Genomic DNA, 20,481 nt, shown 5'->3' on the forward strand with positions numbered 1-20,481 from the left:
TGTGATATCTCAGTAAACTGCCTGCAATATTAATGCCACGTGTTAATTTTAGGAAGGCTTGAAAATGTTCACTTTCTTTTTCATTTTCTATTTTAACCATAAAATATTTGTTGTAGGGTGAAGAAGGACCCAGGGGGCCACCAGGACAGGCTGGCGAGAAGGGAGACCTTGTGAGTAAAACATTTGACTGCAGCATTCAGTTGAATCATCAGGAGATAAGCAGTTTCATGATAAGGGTGCTCCTTTGACCTTTTTTGATCTCTTGATAAACCCACACCACACCACCCTATCCCAGGGGCTCAAGAGCATGTGACAACTCCCACTTCAATTTCATTAATTTATTTCATTGATTTTAGATATTTCAGTTATATATCCCATCCTTCCTCTAAGGGTCTCAGGGCAGCAGAGCATATATTTCTCCCCCTACCCCCTTTATCCTTGCAAGAGCCCTGTGAGGTAGGCTAAGCCGGTGGATCCATGCCAGTTTTATGGCTGAAAGGGAATTTGAATTTGGCTCTTCTAAATATGAAAATAATAATAATAATAATAATAATAATAATAATAATAATAATAATAATAATAATAATTTATTATTTATACTCTGCCCATCTGGCTGGGCTTCCCCAGCCACTCTGGGCGGCTTCCAACAAAATATTAAAATACACTAATGCATCAAATGTTAAAAGCTTCCCTAAACAGGGCTGCCTTCAGATGTCTTCTAAAAGTCTGGTAGTTGTTGTTCTCTTTGACATCTGGTGGGAGGGCATTCCACAGGGCAGGTGCCACTACGGAGAAGGCCCTCTGCCTAGTTCCCTGTAACTTGGCTTCTTGCAGTGAGGGAACTGCCAGAAGGCCCTCGGCGCTGGACCTCAGTGTCTGGGTAGAACGATGGGGGTGGAGACACTCCTTCAGATATACTGGACCGAGGCAAGGGCTGTCACTCAGTGGCAGAGCATCTCTTTGCATACAGAAGGTCCCAGGCTCCATCCCCAATGGCATCACTAGGTAGGATTGGGAAATGTGCTTGCTGCCAATCATGGGAGACAGCGCTGAGCTGTATGGACCAAGGGTCTGACTTCCCATGTTCCCAATAAAAAAAATTTTTTTTCCTTCCAGTAGCACCTTAAAGACCAACTAAGTTAGTTCTTGGTATGAGCTTTCGTGTGCATGCACACTTCTTCAGATACCTGAAGAAGTGTGCATGCACACGAAAGCTCATACCAAGAACTAACTTAGTTGGTCTTTAAGGTGCTACTGGAAGGAAAAAAAATTTTTTTTGTTTTGACTATGGCAGACCAACACGGCTACCTATCTGTAACATGTTCCCAATAGCACTGGAAATTCACTTGGAACTGGCCTCTTAGAGACGGCAGGGCATGTCCAATTAGAATTAGTTCTGTAATCTGCTCCCCATCTATATCTGAAATTGCTTTTTGAAACTCTCCCAAGAACCTGAAGGGAAGAGCTTCCTGACCTATGCTTCCCTCCCCCCAGCTGTGATGTTTGAACAATACCGCTCCTTCCCTCTTTATTTCACCGGGGCAACAAAAACCTCAGCTCCTTCCAGGTTCCACTGGCTCATTAACTCAGCCATCATCAAGATGCATGTTGACTTGCCTTCAGTACAAACGGGATTACTGGGATTCCAGCCTCCCTGCTGTAGCTGAAGAGGGGGGGAGTTGGAGTCTAAACTTGTATCATGAACCTTGCTTTTGAAATTTATCCAACTACTTTCCTCCTGTCTCTCACGCACACACTCCCTGGGGCCAGCCTAAGACATTTTGCTGCCTGAGGTGAAAAACAAAATGGCACCCTCCTCCCGGTCCGGATTCTAAAGCTGATGGGACTGGCAGTTTGGGCCTGGCCCATCCATGAGGCAAGGTGAAGCAACTGCCTCAGGCAGCAGGATCCGCAGGAGCAGCAGATCTGGCCTCCCAAGAATGCACTGTCTGCTGCGACCCGCTGCTGCCATGGTGGTGACGAAAGCTGCGGCACGCTCTTTGAAGGCTGGATTTGCCTTCTCCACAGTAGTCCCCCCGCCACCTCTACAACAGCCCCTTCGTGAATAAGAGGCACTGCTGGTCTCTTTCCACCCCTAGTGTAATGGCGGGAGCAGCCCTCTGCAGACACATGGGCTCTGCACCCAGCCAGTGGGTTTCAGATTGGTGTCCTGTCCCCCCAACGGCCTTTGATTCCCACTTCAATCGTCGGGTAAGGGTGATTTGATTCCTCCTGTTGTCCCTTCTTCCCAGGTAGTGGGAGGGGCGCCATTGTGTGGTTTGCCTCAGGTGCCAAAACATATTGGACTGGCTATGGCCAGTTGAACCTTCAGCCCCATCAGCACCATGCATTTAAGGTACTATTATGATAGGTTATTAAAAAAAAATAAAAATTGGTTGGCTTTTAGTTCCACTTAGCTAATTGGTAGCATCGGTTCACAGCTATGCTTTTGATTTCCGGAACAATGTGCAGCTACTTGACGATCGAAACCCCAGAGGAATTTAATGCCACAGGAACTCCCTCCCTTCTTGCAGTCAAAAGCCAGCCATTGATTTCTGCACATTCAATGTCTTGTTGAAGTTTGGTGGGTCAGTTGGTGGCAGCTATAAGCAGTGCAGAAACCACAGCCAGAAGCTCCTTCAGATTTTTGTGGTTGTCATTTCCTTGGTATATTAACAATGGGTCTTTCTGGGGGGTTACTTTTTTTAGGGTGCTCGTGGTTTCAGGGGCCCTCAAGGAGGAATGGGGCCAAAAGGGGGACAGGTAAGTATCTCCTTTTTTCTGACCTCCATCTTGGAGTCCAATGGTGCTTGGGGGAAAAAGATGAAAGTAAGATTCCTTGATTTCCTGCTTGGGGTAAATCAGCTTCCAAATTGACTGAAAACATGTAAACATCCAGAAACAGTATTACATTTTTCTTCTTTCCCCTTTGCTGTAGGGTCTTCCTGGGATTGATGGCAAAGATGGCACCCCAGGTATTCCTGGGGTAAAGGTAAGAAGATGCCCTTAAATGATGTAATTGACTCTTTGTTCTGCATGCATTTTCTTTCGTGTTGTTTATTGTTCTGTCACAATTGTAACTTGTTTGTCTACATACAGTGACAGTGTTTTGTTTTGTGTTGTGTTGTGTAGGCTCCTATGATGTTAGTAATGGGCCCCACCTGCTAGCCTGCTCCCTAAAACATCAAATATTTTGTTAAGTGCAAATGGCTTTAGATACCTATTAGGTCCATAAATTACCATATAGCATTTATTCAACACAAAAAGTGACAATTTGTTGTTGACAAAGGACAGTTGGACATATAAAGGGCCCCATTACATTCAGTAGCTTAGGGCCTCATCAAACCTAAATCCAGCCTGAGTGAGGGTTTTTGATGGGAGGGGCAGCAAAGCAGCTATACCTATCAAGTCTCTCTCTCTCTCTGTATATATATTTATATATATATATTCTTTCAGAAAGCTAATGTATGGACCACAGTCCTCCCTTCACAACCACCAAGCACATGTGACACCTCCCCTCCATATTTTTTATGGTGCCACCACTACACAAGACCTACTCCCAGTCTCATTCCTGTTTGGCAACCATGTCATGTCTGAATGGGCCTGTTCTCCTTCTTCCCTTTCCCATTTGTAGCAGTTGCTAAGCAACACAGAGCCCACGTTGTCCTTTTAGTTGTTAGGCCTCGCAGGTGCCCAAACATCGCTCGTGTTTGCTTAGCAATTCCCAGAATTACAACCCCCGCAGGTAATTTTTGTGTACTAGGCCACAGAGTGGCTGGGGATGCTGTAACAGTATTATTATTTTATTTACCCCCGTAATTGTGCCCTAAGTAGTTCATGACACCAGAACAACAATACAACAACAACAACAATGCATATTAGTACAACCAAGAGTCTAATCCTAATTCGGTTCATATGTAATGGGTTGTATCCAACTACGTTCTACTCAAGAGTAGGCCCATTGAACTTAATGGGCCTAAGTTACTTGCATCCATTAATTTTAATAGGTCATTTCTGGGTAGGACTGACATTGGAAGCACCCTGCTTAATAATCTAAATGAACAGTTCATTTTGCTAACACTAACCTTATAACATTTTAAAATATCATAAATCATTGGAATTATCCATAATTAAAACACAATATTATGTATGAATTATATCATGATAAATGATAAACATTTGTGCAGTGCTTTCAAATGTTCAAAGTGCATTATCTAGCTGTAGTCCTTACAACAACCCTGCAAGTTTATTCAGTATTACTGTTATATTATTACTACTATCATTAGTATTACTGTTACTATTATATTCTAGTTATAGAATATATCACCACATTCTAGACTGGGGGACTGAGGCTGAGAATTGCTGGGCGGAGGCTACTTAGCAAGTTCAGGCAGGAGGAAAATTCAAACTGGGAGCCTCTTAATATTTGACTCAGTCTTCAGATTGCAGAGAGATCTTGGTGTGACCTTTGCTTGATATTAGATCCCTGTGAGATCCCACGAGTCTCCTTTTTTTATAAGCAATAAGATGGTGTTCCCTTCTGTGAGGCTGGAGTTGTGATCCTACAGCTATTGAAGTTTTATTTTTTAAAAAGACAAAATTGTAAGTGCTGCAACCGTGTCCCGTCTTGCTGTTTCTCAATATTTGCTTCATTCTTTCCTGCCTTCCATTAATGGCTATTCTTCTGTCTTGTAGGGAAGTGCAGGGCAACCAGGTCTTCCAGGGCCTCCAGGCCACCGAGGCTTAGCTGTAAGTATTATTTCAAATCATTTTATTATATTACCTGAAGGTAGTTTGGCAACCTTCCTAGTTTAGAATCAGCCCAGTCAATTTATCCATTGGTGAAAAACTGCCACTGCTGTATTTCATTTAAAACAAACAAACAAAATCTTCTCGTCTGTGTAATCGTAAAGCTCTTATTGAATATGTGTTGGGAACAGTGAAGATTGTGATTCGAACTAGAAAATTGGATATTACTGAAATGGACAGGTTAACTGGATCATGTGGCGGTAGATGGGAACTGGGAATTCTCAGGAACTGCTGCAGAGATGGGCTCCTTAGGTCAGGAGTGGGGAAACTTTGACTCTCCAGCTGTTGCTGAACTACAACTCCCATCAGCCCCAACAAGCATGGCCAATGGCCAGGGATGATGGAAGTTGTAGTTCAGCAACAAATGGGTTACCAAAGGTTCCCCACACCTTTGTTAGATATTTGAGCAACAGCTGTAATGGTCCTCAATTAGGGGAACATATGGCGCTGTTGGTTAAACCACAGAGCCTAGGACTTGCTGATCAGAAGGTTGGCGGTTTGAATCCCCATGACAGGGTGAGCTCCCATTGCTCGGTCCCTGCTCCTGCCAACCTAGCAGTTTGAAAGCACGTCAAAGTGCAAGTAGATAAATATGTACCGCTCCGGCGGGAAGGTAAACGTCGTTTCTGTGCACTGCTCTGGTTCGCCAGAAGCGGCTTGGTCATGCCGGCCACATGACCCGGAAGCTGTATACCAGCTCCCTTGGCCAATAAAGCAAGATGAGCACCGCAACCCCAGAGTCGGTCACAACTGGACCTAATGGTCAGGGGTCCCTTTGCCTTTACATTTATGCCCAATAACATATGATTTTAACATTTTAAAAAAACAAACCATAAGTATACCATAGATTCATAGAATTGTGGAAGTGGAATGGACCCTGAGGATCAACTAGTCCAGGCATAGGCAAACTCGGCCCTCCAGATGTATTGGGACTACAACTCCCATCATCCCTAGCTAACAGGACCAGTGGTCAGGGATGATGGGAATTGTAGTCTCAAAAACATCTGGAGGGCTGAGTTTGCCTATGCCTGAATTAGTCCAACCCCCTGCAATGCAGGATTATGCAACAGTCCCACACAGGGATCGAACTTGCAACCTTGGCATTATCAGCACCACACTCTAACCACTCTATCCAGGCTGCCACATGTTGGCAGAACTCTGCTTATAAAAATGATCCACGTGGCTTATCTAGCTGAGTGCCACATCCACCAACCATCTGTGGTAATGCATTATCTAGTTTCTCTCAGAAGGAATTTCTCCTTGGATCTGGACCGAGAAACCCACCCTTCGCCAAGCCAAACAAGACAAGAAATTCTGGTATAATAAATATTAAATTATCATACAATAGATAATTTGGGGTTGCTGTTTTTTTTCCATCGCAGGGCTTGCCAGGCACACCTGGAACCAAAGGTGGCCCAGGACAGAAGGTGAGTGCCTTGACTTAATAATATCACCTGCTCCTCTTTCCTTTTAAACCATCCTTCCCCTGGTTGGGGCTGATGGGAGATGTAGTTCAAAACCTCTGGAGGGCAACAGTTTCAGGAAGGCTGTTATAAACCACATACAGATGGCCACCACAGGCACATTGATGGATCAAGGAACCATCTAATGCTTTGAATTATGTCTTTTGATGTTTTAAACAGGGTGAACCAGGGGGTCATGGCCTGGCAGGCTCATCGGGGGCACCTGGGAAAATTGTAAGTAAAAAGGGATCTCTGCCCCCCATTATATTTTGTTTCTTAACTTTAAAACATAGACACTTTAAAACAGCAGACACTAAGAGCTCTGCAATATATCCCAGTTTCTGAGGTTTCCTTGCTTATCCAGTAGGTGTTTGCTTCCTGCCACCTTTCTCATAATTTATTGTTAATTCATTTTATTTATTCTCTCTCTCTCTCTCTCTCTCTCTCTCTCTCTCTCTCTCTCTCTCTCCTCCCTCCCTCCCCCCTCCCCCCCCCTCTCTCTCACACACACTTTTTCACTTTTGCTGTTTGGAGAACCTCATTTTCTCTTCTGCAGGCTGTGGGGGGTTTTGGGGAGTGAGAGAAATTGTCTTCTTGGACTCACAAGCACTTTCTATTACATTAATGATGCTTCTGCTATTAATAATGTATATGTAAATGACATCTCTATGTTGGTTGGTTTCTGTTAGTTGCCTTGGTTATATCCCACGGAAATATTCTACATTTATAAATGAAGTTGGGCTCTTGTTACTCCCCACTGCAGGGGGAGAAGGTCCAATATGGCTTCACCTGCAGACATCAAATGCTTGCATTTGAATGGCAAAAAGGTGCCAGGGCAAAGCAGGTGTTGCTTTTGGTGCTTGTACTTTCCTGCTTTGGACAGCAGGGGGCAGCACTAGCCTATCAAATTCTTAAAAGCAAGTAAAGGCTGTGCTGCTTTTAAAGAAGTGCAAATATAATGATATTGAATTACCGTAATTCTGTGCAGTAATTTTTTTTTTTAGCTTCCTTCCATGGCCGAGTAATCTTTCTCTACCCGCCCCCCTCCCCCAGCCCTGCAACAAAGCAGACTTCAGGCCTCACCAGACTTACGTCTTATACTGGTGTGTTTTGCAGATACATTCTGTGAGCTGTCATTGACACAATAATAGTGAACTAGTGGTGGATTTATACTGGACCCTCCTCACGTTGTTCCACTTTGTGAGTTGTTCTGCAATGCTTATCTGCTGTTACCACATTCATGCTGTCTGGAGGGGAACTTTTGTGCTATAGCACAATAAAAGTGGTACAGAAAGAATAACTGGAGCGTTAGCGGTATAAGAAGTTGCAGGACATGCACTGAATGGAAGTGAAGCAGTATGTCCACCCCAGAACCTTTGCAGGCACAAAGATTATTGAAAGTGGGATTGCGTATCGCTGCCCTGATACCATCATGAGCGCAAATTGTCATCAATGCACAAAAAGGGGCTGTTCATTCCTTAAAACCAGATCTTCAATTGGTGTGTTCTGCCATTCCCATTCAGGGTGAGCCAGGACCTCAAGGAGAAGCAGGGCCCCAAGGGATCGCTGGTGTGAAAGTAAGTCTTTTAAAATGAATTCCTCTAAGGTACGGATAATGTAGAGGCATTTTGGGAGTGGGGACAGCAGACTTAGTTTGTACACCAAATTGCTCAACTAATATCAGTGCATCCTTATGGCCTTTTGCAGTTGAGGCAGATGATTCCTTGAAGTAGAGCACTTGCTTCAGGGGGTGTGATATTTTTTCCATTCATAAACTGAGGTTTATGTAGACCAGCCTTCCTTAGCCGGCATGATGTTGCTCAACTGCAACTCCCATCATGCCTGACTGTTGGCCATGCTGGCTGGGACTGGTGGGAGTTAGAGTCCAATAGCCTCTAGATTGGGGGAGGCTGGTGTAGGCCTTGTCAGGCAGGGCGAAGGATGTCTTGCTCCCTGTGGACACATTTAGCTCACAGTTATGGCAGAATCGAACATCTTGAACTCTTCCCTTCTATTTCACAGGGAGATCGGGGAGAGAGAGGCCCAGTGGGTCCTCCAGGAGTGCAGGGGAAAGTGGTGAGTATGAATAAATTCAGTCCTTGAATTCAAATGCATTCCTTCTGAAAAAAAGAACCAGAGCTCTTTTCCAAGAGCTCCGTTGGATGGTGGTCTCCCTTCCAGGCACTTCTCTCTCTGTTTCACCTCAGAAGAGACCATAAGAATCAAACTTTCATCCTACTGTTTTCTCCAAGGAGCTCAAGGTGACATACATGGTTCTCCCTTTCCTCATCTAATCCTCACATCAACCCCTGTCAGGTACTGTAGGCTGTGAGGCAAGTGTTTGGCCCACGGTCAACCAGGGAGCATCATACCTGAGTGGGGATCTGAACTCAAGTCTCCCAGGTCCTAGGCCAACTTGTATATACGGTTGTGCCTCGGTTTTTGAATGTCTCCGTTGACAAACATTTCGGTTTACGAACACCGTAAACCCAGATCTAAATGCTTTGGTTTTTGAACACGCCTCAGAAGTCGGACATGCCACGCGGCTTCCGCCGAGTGTGAAATCTGGAGGCCTAGCTGTTGGCTTTTGAGTCCTAACCACCCACGCAACATGGAGGTGATATTTGGGCTGGGTGCAATATATCTGTGCTCATCGCATCTCAGGAGCACTCTTCCAACCAATTTGTTTTTGTGACTGCATGGATCTAGGGCAGGCATGTCCAACTCCCAAGAGACTGTGATCTACTCCTAGTATATAAAAAAATGGCAGTGATCTACCCATTGTCATTGGAGGGAGGAGGAGCGTGCGTGGGGTGGGTGGGTTGCCCAGAGCTGTTGAGCTTTTGGGAGGGGGGAGGATTGCACAGAGTTTTTCAGCTTCCCCCCCGTAACTTTTTGTACACGATAAGGATCCCGCGATCTACCAGGATCAGCTGCGGATCTACCAGTAGATCGCGATCTACTAGTTCGACATCCCTGATCTATGGTATCATTCGATGGTAAAATTCATGTTAAATTGCTGTTTTAGGGGTTGATTTTAAAAGTCTGGAACGGATTAATCCATTTTACATTACTTTCTATGTGAAACTGCGCCTCGGTTTTCAAATGTTTCAGAACTCGAACGGTCTTCCGGAACGGATTGCGTTCAAAAATCAAGATACCACTGTACTTTGACCCTGCTGTAGTGTCTATTGTATCATTGACTATTTTATTGTTTTTTAAAATATATTGTAAGCTGCCTCAAGAACTTTGGTTAGTAGGCAGGGTATAAATAACTCCCAAATAAATAAATGCTTGGACAATCTCTGTTGTGGCAGGCAGCCCATGGTCCATGATTGTGGAAGGACTGGAACACCTGCTTTGCATTCAGAATGTCCACTTTCAGTCGCTGGCAGCATTTCCAAGTAGGCCTGGGAGATACCCCTGCCAGACTAGGATATCAGCCTCTTCACTGTGACTTACTTTCCCCGTAATGTGTTTTCTCCTTTTCTTTATTTCCAGGGTCCCAAAGGAGAGCAGGGCCCCCCAGGAATTCCAGGCCCACAAGGTCTCCCAGGAGTTAAAGGTGGCAAGGTACCATCGTCTTGAACTCTCTGACCAGAGTGGTGTTGAGGATGGAGTCACACTTGGCTTTTCTGCAACTCTGGAAATGTGACAGCAGGTTTTGAAACTTCCAAAGCCACTTTTAGAGCAGATCCTGCAAACGGGGCAGATTTGCATAAACACACATACTTTGCATAGATGTGGACATGAGGATGGGTGGGAGGAGGCAAAGAGGAATGTCTCCCAGAATGCACCAGGCTTCTTATGCCAGGCCTGGGTTCCACTGAGATGAACCAAAGCTCTAGTTCCCACACGGTGATCCATACAGTGTGATGGCCTGCGTACATAAGTACAGATCTACACCAGGGATTCTAACACCACTTCATTTCCGGGTCCAACTTGGTGTTTAAAATCCTAAACAACTTAGGCCCCAAATATCTAATAGACCCCCTCCTTTTCTACAAACCACTCCAAATGTACAGATCAGCAGGGAGAAGGGACCTCTTGGTAGTTCCACCTCCCTCAGAGGTCCATGGTGTGTGTGACCTGGGAAAGGGGATTCTCTGTGACAGCCCCTAAGTTGCAAAATGCCCTCTTCATGCAGGTGCGTCTGGTATCTTCACCATCAGCAGCATATTTTCAGGCATATCTTCTTAGCTATAAAGGCTAGAGCATCTTGCTTGATTCACTGGTGTTTACTCTGGAAGCCCCTTTTCCGTTGAAACTGGGCCTGCACACACTGTGGTCTGGTTTGGGGAAGGTTTTTGAGAGGCTGATTAATCATTTGTCTTTTCTGTCTCCAGTGATAAGCTGGAGTGGGTGGTCTATTACTGGAAATTTATATAGAATTCAGCATCTCTTGAATCTCAGCATTTCCCTCTTGTCTGCTCTAGGGCTTTCCAGGAAAAATTGGGCCCAAAGGTGACATTGTAAGTCTTTATGATTGATTTTTGTCTATTTTTTACTGCTCTGTTTATAGGGTTACATTGGTGTGAGCAGCTGGAAATTTACTGCCTTCTACTTTTGCCATATTTTATTAATTATATTTTTCATCTTGCACCTTGAGTATAAAATGCTCCCAGAGGGTAGCTAACAAACCATATTAAAAAGTCTTTTGCAATTAATCCATAAAAATCAATAACATGACAAACAGTAGGAGATAAAACCTAGTCAGTCAATAAGTAAATAAGGCAGGCAAAAAACCCACCAGCTTAGATTGTCTGGAACATCCCAACAAATCTAGAAAAGCTAAAATATCTAGAAGGCCTGGAAGATAAAGGTTGGGGGGGGGACATATCCCCATGGCCTAAAAGGAAGCCGTGTAAGTGCTAGGTGAGTCTGCCTGAGGAGGGTCTTCAAAAGGCAAGACATACAGTTGAAAAGACCCTCTCTCTGGTCAGAGGAATCTAGAGAAGAGCCTCAGATGATGACTTCAATAGCTAAGGGCGTTGGTGTCAGGAAGGCAGCCCAACAGGTATCTCGCTTTTCAACTAGGGAGGGGTTTAAAGATAACAGACACCACTTTGAACTGAGCTGGGAAATAGACCAAGGCATGAACCTGCCACCTGGCCCTGTGTGACCAGTGCTGGTCTGAGATGCTTTGCCACTGTAGGCAAAATGCCTTGCCGCTGCTGCCACAGATCCAGGCCCCTGCACTTCCCCCTCCCTGCCTCCACCACCATGCCTGTGATGCCACTGACCCCGCCACCACAACTGCACCCTAATCTGTGGCTGCAAGAGCGCAGTGGTGAGGGCACAGTGGCAGCAGGGAGGGCAACAGCGCTGTGGCAGCTGCATGGGCAAAGCTCTGGCACAGCTGGTAGCAGCACAATGGCAGGGCGGGGGCAGAGAGGAGGTTGGATCTGCCGCCTGAGGCAAATGGCTTCACCTCACCTCATTGAAGGGCCACCTCTGCAGTATATGCTGAACTGCAGTTTCTGGATTGTCTTCAAAGGGTGCCCCATATACAATGCATTGCATTTCTCCAAATGCCAGATTGCCAGAGCATAGATTACCATGGCCAAGCTATCTCTTGTGCACTAGTGGCTTCAGTTGGTGCTCAGCCTAAGCTGGTAAACGACTGGACTTTGTAGCAATTCAGAGACAAAGGGGCATGCAAGACATGAGGGAGTGGAGCACTGAGAGGGAACAGGAAGTGTTAGTTTGGGGATGATCATTTGCTATTCTGGCCGGAAAATAAAGCTATTGTGCCTTCCTTATAGGGAGATCCTGGTGTTGAAGGCCTTCCAGGGGAGAAGGGCGAGAAGGTAAGATAGTTGCCAAAACTGTGCTTCTTGACTTGCAAAAGCCAACATTGTCTGGTGGGCAGAATGTTGTAGAGCAACTTTTGGAGCTGGCTCAGTTATGGCCTTATGGCAGGGATGAGGAACCTGTGGTACTGCCAGATGTTGTTGGATTCCAGCTCCAGTCAGCCCCAGCCAGCATGACCAATGGTCAGGGGTGGTGGGAGCTGGGAGCTGGAAACATCTGGAGGGCCACCAGTTAGACACCCCTCCCTTACAGCATCCTTGTGTCCTTTCTGAAAAATGTTCCCCTCTGACTCCTTTTTGTCAGTGCTATTTACTGCAAACATCATCTTCAGCAGCAAACAGTAGCCAGCTAGGGAGTGCTTCTGGCAGAAAACGGGCTTGAAGCCCAAAGCTATTGCCCTACTCTAAATAAAAGCAGCCGGACTAAGCACACTTGTTGAAACACATGACCAAGGTCTTGCCCTGTTGAGCAGCCTGGCTGCTGAATTAGGCACAAGCTGGCATTCTGTACTCTCTTCAAAAGCAGCCCCATGTATAATGCATTGGAGTAATCTAACCTAGAGGTTGCCAGAGCATAGACAACAGAAGTTAGGTTATCTCTCTCCAGATAGGGGAGCAGCTGAGCTGGGCCACCAGCCGAAGCTGATGGAAGGTACTCAGTGCCACTGAGACCACCTGAGAAGTACCCTCAAGCTGCACACCCGCTCCTTCAGAGAGAGTGTAACCCCCTCAAGAGCAGGCAACCTCCCATTCACCGGGTTTAGGGAACCTCTCACTAGCAGTGTCTCAGTCTTATCTGGATTGAGCTTCAGTTTGTTGGCTCTCATTCAGTCCATTACCAAGGCAAGACCATTGGTCCAGCACATCCACTGCCACACCTGCAGATGTGAAGGAGAAGTAGAGCTGTGTGTCATCAGCATATTGCTGACAGTGTATTCCAAAACTCTGGATGACCCCACTCAGTGGTTTCATGTAGATGTTAAACAACATGGAGGATAAAAGCAAACGCTGCAAAACTCCACATTGAAAGCTCCATGGGATTGATCAACACTCCCAAACACCACCCTCTGACAGCGACTGTCCAAGTAGGATTTTTAAAATAAATAAATGCTTTATAGGTTAGGTTGAAAACTGCATAACATCAAGACAGCAGAGATATGAGACGATCAGAGCCCCCCTGAACTTGAAGCATGGGGAAGTCCTTAAAAAAAATTATATTTTGGCAGAATATTTGGACTATACGATTTGTATTTGTATAGTTTGGAATATTTAATGTGATTTGATTGGATTGTTAAAGTGGAAAATTTAGTAAAACATTTTTTTAAAAAAGAAAGAAAATTGCATAACATAACAAAAACGATTGGTTGATGTTGAAAACAAAATAAAAATAAGAGTATACAATCTTTCATTCCTTAATTGATACTTGCTTTGTACATCGTTTTGTAATTCAATTTAACTTGACCTCCTATCCTCCCATTTCGTTCCCTGATTAAGTTCTTTAAATAGGCACATGGATTCACATGTGGTGGAACTGTAAAATATTAGACAGTTTTGGGAAATGATTTACAACGAGCTTAAGAAAATGTTCAAATGCTCTTTCCCTAAAAAACTTGAAGTCTTTCTGCTAGAAATTATGGGTCATGAAATTCCAAAAAAGTTCAGGAGAATCTTTATGTATGCCACTGTAGCAGCCAGAATCTTAATTGCAAAAGATTGGAAAGGAGAGGATATACCAACTAAATCAGATTGGCAAAACAAATTAAGGGAATATGCTGAACCTGTGAGATTATCAGCAAGGTTAAGAGGCGTTGCAGATGAAAAATCTATCAGAGATTGGGACACATACAGAGTTTATGTAAAAGAACACTGTCAAATTACAAATCAATTGGCAGGTTTTGATTGAACTTCTGTGTGTAAAATAGGAAAACTTGATAAAACTCAAAGTAAGTCAGACAACATGGAGAAATCTTAGGCAAGTCCGTCCAAGTAGGATTTGAAGCACTACAGAGCAGTGCTGCCCACTGCCAGTTTAGGCAGACTGTTGATTATGGTGTGAATTAAATATACATAGGGAGTTTTTCCTCAACTGATGTTTAGAGATTGCCCAAGCAAGCTGTTAAGAAAAAACAGTGGATGATCTTTATTTTTGGTCTCTGCTTTTCATCCGTAGGGTGAATCGGGTGAGCCAGGACCAAAGGGACAGGTGACTATTTGCAAACAAATATGCATTTCCTTTAGCATTGTGAATTAGGTCGGTTTACACCTTTAAATACAAAAAATAAGAATGATTTATTCTTCTGATGATCGGGGAGGGTGGATTGCATTACTTATGGGGCAAAGTGTGTGACTAACTGAAGTTTTTTTAGGTAAGAAAAAAACAATGAAGGGGAAACATGCTAGTGGCTTAAAAAGTTATGGGGATAGAATTTGGTATGAAGAGAATGCAAGGAATAGAACCAATAATTTCTCACGCTTAGAAAGCAAGCGCTATGGAAACTGATGGCCAGCAAGTTTAAGGCAATCATAAGGAATTCCTCCTTCAAGCAGTGCATAATTAACCCTGGAATTTACTGCCAGAGGATGCCCTAATGGCCATTTTCATAACTGTTTTTCTTTTGAAGAAATGGTTTAGATGAGTTTATGGAAGCTATTGGGCAATTAGACATTTTAATCAAAAATAGAATCCTGTATGGCTACTTGGGGATTCACAATGGGGTGGTGGTGGATATTACCCTCATGCCTAGCTTGTTAACTGTAAGAGGCATCTGGTAGGTCACTGAAACATGGAACGGTAAGCTGGTCTTACCCACCATTAGGGATTCCAGAGAATACTGTACAAAACAGATACTGGGGCGGAAATCGTTGCAATGCTTATGTTTCTCCAAGGACAGAACAGAAACCATGCAAGCAGATACAAGCAGTATTCACAATTATTTGCATGCTAAATAATAAAAATGTTATGTAAATAATTATTTTACTTTCCGCATGTTTTTAATATTTTCCTTCCGCTGAAATTCATTGGAATTGATTGCATAATTACTGAATGTTAGTTTCCGCCATTGTTAATAGTGAGATTTGCCACTGTATTCTGCTCTGGTCAGACCTCACCTGGAGTACTGTGTCTAGTTCTGGGCACCACAGTTCAAGAAGGACACTGACAAACTGGAACGTGTCCAGAGGAGGGCAACCAAAATGGTCAAAGGCCTGGAAACGATGCCTTATGAGGAACGGCTAAGGGAGCTGGGCATGTTTAGCCTGGAGAAGAGGAGGTTAAGGGGTGATATGATAGCCATGTTCAAATATATAAAAGGATGTCACATAGAGGAGGGAGAAAGGTTGTTTTCTGCTGCTCCAGAGAAGCGGACACGGAGCAATGGATCCAAACTACAAGAAAGAAGATTCCACCTAAACATTAGGAAGAACTTCCTGACAGTAAGAGCTGTTCGACAGTGGAATTTGCTGCCAAGGAGTGTGGTGGAGTCTCCTTCTTTGGAGGTCTTTAAGCAGAGGCTTGACAACCATATGTCAGGAGTGCTCTGATGGTGTTTCCTGCTTGGCAGGGGGTTGGACTCGATGGCCCTTGTGGTCTCTTCCAACTCTATGATTCTATGAGATGCATAACCTAGGTTTTAGTAGAAACCAAACTGTAGTGGAACGGAAACAGTGCTGGCTGCAATGAACACAGGATGGGACATAAATGTCTGCCTCCTTATGCCCCTGTCTACCAGGCATTCTTACCACGGTGCGTTAGCTCTCCAGTTTTAAAAGGGGCTTTTTTTGAGTCTTGGGCCTCTTCTTAACTAGCATCTGATCTTTCACAGCAAGGTGTCCGTGGGGAGCCTGGTTTTCCTGGACCTACTGGGGATGCAGGCGCACCAGGTATCAGAGGCTTCCTAGGACCTCCGGGGCCCAGAGGTCTACCTGGGGAGCGCGGTGTACCTGGAATGCCTGGGACTCAAGGTGCTCCGGTGAGTTAAACCTGATAATGCTCCATGCTACCACAGAAAACAGCCACACAGCACAGCACATGCCTGAGCTAGATGGACCAATGGTCCGACTCATAGTATAAGACCGATTCCTGTGTATTCTGGCAGTGGCTCTTCAGGCTCTGTCCAAGAGATCCTGTTCTCACAATCTGTTAGCAGGTTTTTAAAATAAGAGGTACTAGGAACTGGAACTGGGTTCTCCTGGATGCAAAGCAAAGGGGCAACTCACAGAGGAAGCAGTTCACTGTGTGTCTTCATGCCCCTCTGTGCTTGTCTTGCATTCTTCCAGTTACCCTCCTCTAGAGGTGAATAATTCTCATCTGTGTCTCCCTGCATCAGGTGCAATTGGATCACTGAGGAGACTGGCCTATTACACCTCTGCATGAATAATTATTCCTCCTTCATGTCAGAATGCATGCCCTGCTGTTGATACTTTGGACGCTCTGAATTAGGGCACAGCACCCTCTCATGGCCATCACTAAGTAGTGCAAAAATAATCTTTACCAAATCAGAAATTTAATCATTTGCACGTGAAGTAGAAACCCTGGTTGGCTGTTGCTGTTCTGCAAGCGTGCAGATTCACTTGTCAGCCCAGCAGAGCTGAACTGCAGGTTGTGTAGACACTGCCTCTCCAAGGAGATGCTATCACGCACTGATATTTGCCCATTGCTTCCTCTTCCACTGATTTGCACACAGAATCTCAGCAGTACCACAAGCAGAGAGTAGAACTGGAAAAGGCACTCTGGAACTGGGCATTGCTTGATAAAACGAAGAGGGGCGAGTAGACCTTCCAGGTTTAGTGGTTGGGGTGTCAGCATTCTGCATGGCTTTTCGTCCCCCACTCCCAATCCTTCATTGCAAGTAGATGCACAGCTCTATTTAGGTAGCAGGTCTGATAGCACATGAGTCAGATATTTTCCTCCATGTAGTGTCCTGGTTGTGATAACCAACAAATCACCTTGCAGGCCTGTAAGGTTTCTGGAGTCCAGAGCTAACTATGATGGTAAGAAATTGGTGCAGGCTTCAATGGGGGAAAATTGTTAGGCTATGGAATACATGACCACAAGAGGCATGATGACCACCAGCTTTAAAAGTGAATAGAACAAATTCATGAAGGACTAAGAGCCTTGTAGCTGGAGTTGCACAGGAATTCTATGAAAGCCCCCAAATTGGTGCAGTTTCTAAAGGTTCAGTCTACCATCTTGATTCATAATGGTATCCAATTTTATCCAAACACAGATGAAAGCCTGCTCCTTGGTCTTGGGTGTCAGATGCACAGCAAAGAGACAAACAACTTTTCAAAATATATGGTAGACTAGAGGGTTCCACTCTGCTTGCTCTACTTCCCAACCATGTTAGTGCCTCCCGCCCTTCTCTTCTTGTGGATTTCTGGTAGGGCTTTCTTCCAAGTCTTGGCTCAGTCTGTGTGCCTATTGTACCCCCTAGTGACTCAGAGTGTTGTCATTGGTCAGGATAGCTGTGTATAATCTCTGGTATCAGAGCCTATGCCTTTGAATACTTGTTGCTGGGAAACAACAGCAGGAGAGGATTGCTGTGCTCGTGTCCTGTTTATGGGTGCCTCATAGCTATCTGGTTAGCTGGTATGAGAACAGTATGCTGGCTTAGGCGGGCCTTTGATCCACCAGGGCTTTTCTTAGGTCTACTGTGATTGTAATTGTGGTGAATGACAAGATCTCCTCTATTTCCACTTTCCAGGGCAGGGACACAGGAGATCAGCACATTATTGATGTGGCTTTAAAAATGTTACAAGGTGAGTACATAGAAAGAGCCTGCTGGATCTGAACAAGTTGGGTCTGCCTTGGCCAGTGTCTAGATTACAACGATGTCCAGCCAGATGCGTCCTATGAACCCACAAATGGAGCATGAATGAAACAGCCTCACCCTTCCATTGTTTGCCCCCAAGTAACTGGCATTCTGGGGCACATTGCCTCTGAAATTGGTAGTCCCATACCTTCTAAAAAACAACAACCAGGGTTGAAATCCATCACAGAATTCACACAGCATTTTCACAGATGTAGATATACAAAGACTATCAACCTAGTGAATTGGCAGGGTTTAGAAAATGATCTTCCACAGCAGATCATCTATTAACTATGAAAATATTGATAGGAAAATGCAATGAATATAGCATCCCTATATGTTGGGTTCATCAGTTATGAAAAAGCTTTTGATGCTGTTGAAACCTGGGCTGTACAATGAGCATTATGAAACTGAAGAATTGACACCAGATACAACCAGCTATTGCAAGAAATAGCAGACAAGGCAACAGCAATGTATCATATCCACAGAAAGACCAACCCAGTACCCTTAGAAAGAGGCGTAAGGCAAGGAGATGGCTTATCACATAAGCTATTTACACTTGCATTGAAAGGTGTGTTTAAAAAGCTGTTATGGTCAGAAAAAGGAATTAACATCAACAGAAAATGCCTAAATAATCTATGATATGCATATGATATATAATTGCCAAAAGTTGACAAAAAGTGCAAGAAATGCCAGCAGAACTAATTGAAGTATAAAAAAGGTAGGACTGAAGATGAATCTAGCAAATACCAAAATAGTGTTTAAAGAAGAGAGTGATATACAATTAGAAATTAAACAAAGCAAATTGAATAACGTCTATTTAAGCCAAAAGAATAATACTGAGAATTGAAAATCAAACAGTGGAAATAAAGTGGAGGTTAAAACAATTGTGGGTGGCCTTGGGAAACTGTATAATGAAAAAAAATTCCTTAGGCTTTAAAGCTAAAGTGCTCAATACGTGCATTTTACCTGTGATGTGTTATGTTGCCGAGAAATGGACCATGACACACAGAAGCACAAACAATGTAAGAATAGAACAATATGGCATAGAATGCCCAATGTTAAGAATATCATTAACATATAGAAAAACTAATAATTGTATGTGACATAGATTGAAGGTTATGGATGGTAGTGGAAAAGGCCACAAAATTAAAATGGACATACGCAGGACATGTGGTAAGAGGCTATTCAGGCTGATGAAATTAGCAGTCTTAGTATGGAGGCACTACAATTTCAAATGACCAAGGGAATGGCCACCTATGTGATGGGTTGATGATCTAAAACACACAGCAGGGCTTACGTGGTTGCAAGAAACAAACAACAGAAAATAATGGTGAGAACTTGAAGAGGTGTATGTCCAAAAAAGGAAGGAAGGAAGGAAAGATATACAGTGTAGCCCTTCTAGAGTTTCATCAGCTGCACATTAGTAAATAGTGTCCTCAAAATTCAGCCACTTTTGCAGTTTTATTCTGCAATAAAATCTTCTTCTTCTTTTTTTGCTACTGGGGTGGTTTTTTTTGTCCCAAATAATGCTAATGTGTAAAGTGTCCCATTCATTTTTTCAAGGAAAAAACAACCTGGAGAAGCAGGTTAATGTCTTTCTCCTGACACATTTAGCTTTGTTTTGGCACATATTATCACTCCAAGACACACTGGAATTTGGCTTGGAGTAACAAAATGTCCATTTCTTAGTAGTGGAGGGGCAGGAATTTGGCCCAGCATTTAAATGTGAAGCTACCCAATTTGCACTTTCCAAACCAAAACATGAACTCAGCAATCCTTCGAAATGCCCACTTCTCTGAATTTTGCAATGCATTTCCCTAGCCACGGGATGTGTATAAATATGCATATATTAGTGAAAATAATATACAAAATGCATTCTATTAGGGGGTATTGCATAAATTGTGTATATTAGGAGGGATTCACATGAAAATGCTGGTGAATTTTCATGAGGACTGATATGGAAAAGTGGAGATTTGAACTCAAGATTGGAAAAATGAGAAACTGAAAAACTAAAATTGGCCCATCCCTATTTCTTAGTTTCTGTCTGTGGAGGTTAATAGCCATTCATAGATCCATCCTCCTTGAATTGGTTTAATTTTGTTTAAAGGCATAGTGAATTCCACATGTCAATTGTGTATTGTATGAATACATACGAAAAGCACATTCTTTTTGTCTGCCCTGAATTTGCTGAATCCAATAAGGATGGAGGAGCCCCATGTACATGCAATGCCTCTCTCTCATTCTCTCTCACTCACTCTGCATTACAGAACAACTGGCTGAGTTAGCTGTGAGTGCTAAAAGAGATGCCATAGGTGGGGCAGGTGTGATGGGACCACCTGGACCTCCAGGACCACCTGGGTCACCTGGTCAGCAAGGGCCACATGGACACCCTGGCCCTCGAGGCATCCCAGGAATCCTAGGAGCTGTAGGACAAATTGGCAACACTGGACCTAAAGGTAAGAGCCCATCTCTGCATGAAAAGCCTCATTGAGTTTTGTGGCTCAATTCAAGTGACATGTGATATGCTTCCTCCTCCCCGTACTGCCTCCTCTTCAGTGCTTAGCAATGGTTCAGTCTGACATCCAA

At 44.0% G+C, this 20,481-nt stretch overlaps 1 protein-coding gene across 1 annotated transcript in view; it reads left to right on the forward strand.

Moving 5' to 3' along the window:
* COL9A2 (collagen type IX alpha 2 chain) overlaps window positions 1-20,481 on the forward strand; it is a 54,370-nt gene that overhangs the window by 30,143 nt on the left and 3,746 nt on the right. Inside the window, exons 16-30 of the mRNA XM_083625212.1 lie at window positions 117-170; window positions 2,710-2,763; window positions 2,939-2,992; window positions 4,696-4,749; window positions 6,192-6,236; window positions 6,453-6,506; window positions 7,796-7,849; window positions 8,295-8,348; window positions 9,774-9,845; window positions 10,709-10,744; window positions 12,038-12,082; window positions 14,256-14,288; window positions 15,907-16,053; window positions 17,788-17,842; window positions 20,163-20,351. Of these exons, the coding sequence (XP_083481338.1) occupies window positions 117-170; window positions 2,710-2,763; window positions 2,939-2,992; window positions 4,696-4,749; window positions 6,192-6,236; window positions 6,453-6,506; window positions 7,796-7,849; window positions 8,295-8,348; window positions 9,774-9,845; window positions 10,709-10,744; window positions 12,038-12,082; window positions 14,256-14,288; window positions 15,907-16,053; window positions 17,788-17,842; window positions 20,163-20,351 (1,000 nt within the window). The remainder of the gene's footprint in view (window positions 1-116; window positions 171-2,709; window positions 2,764-2,938; window positions 2,993-4,695; window positions 4,750-6,191; window positions 6,237-6,452; window positions 6,507-7,795; window positions 7,850-8,294; window positions 8,349-9,773; window positions 9,846-10,708; window positions 10,745-12,037; window positions 12,083-14,255; window positions 14,289-15,906; window positions 16,054-17,787; window positions 17,843-20,162; window positions 20,352-20,481) is intronic.

This window comes from Podarcis filfolensis (assembly GCF_964270895.1).
Source record: "Podarcis filfolensis genome assembly, chromosome: 8".
Taxonomy (NCBI): domain Eukaryota; kingdom Metazoa; phylum Chordata; class Lepidosauria; order Squamata; family Lacertidae; genus Podarcis; species Podarcis filfolensis.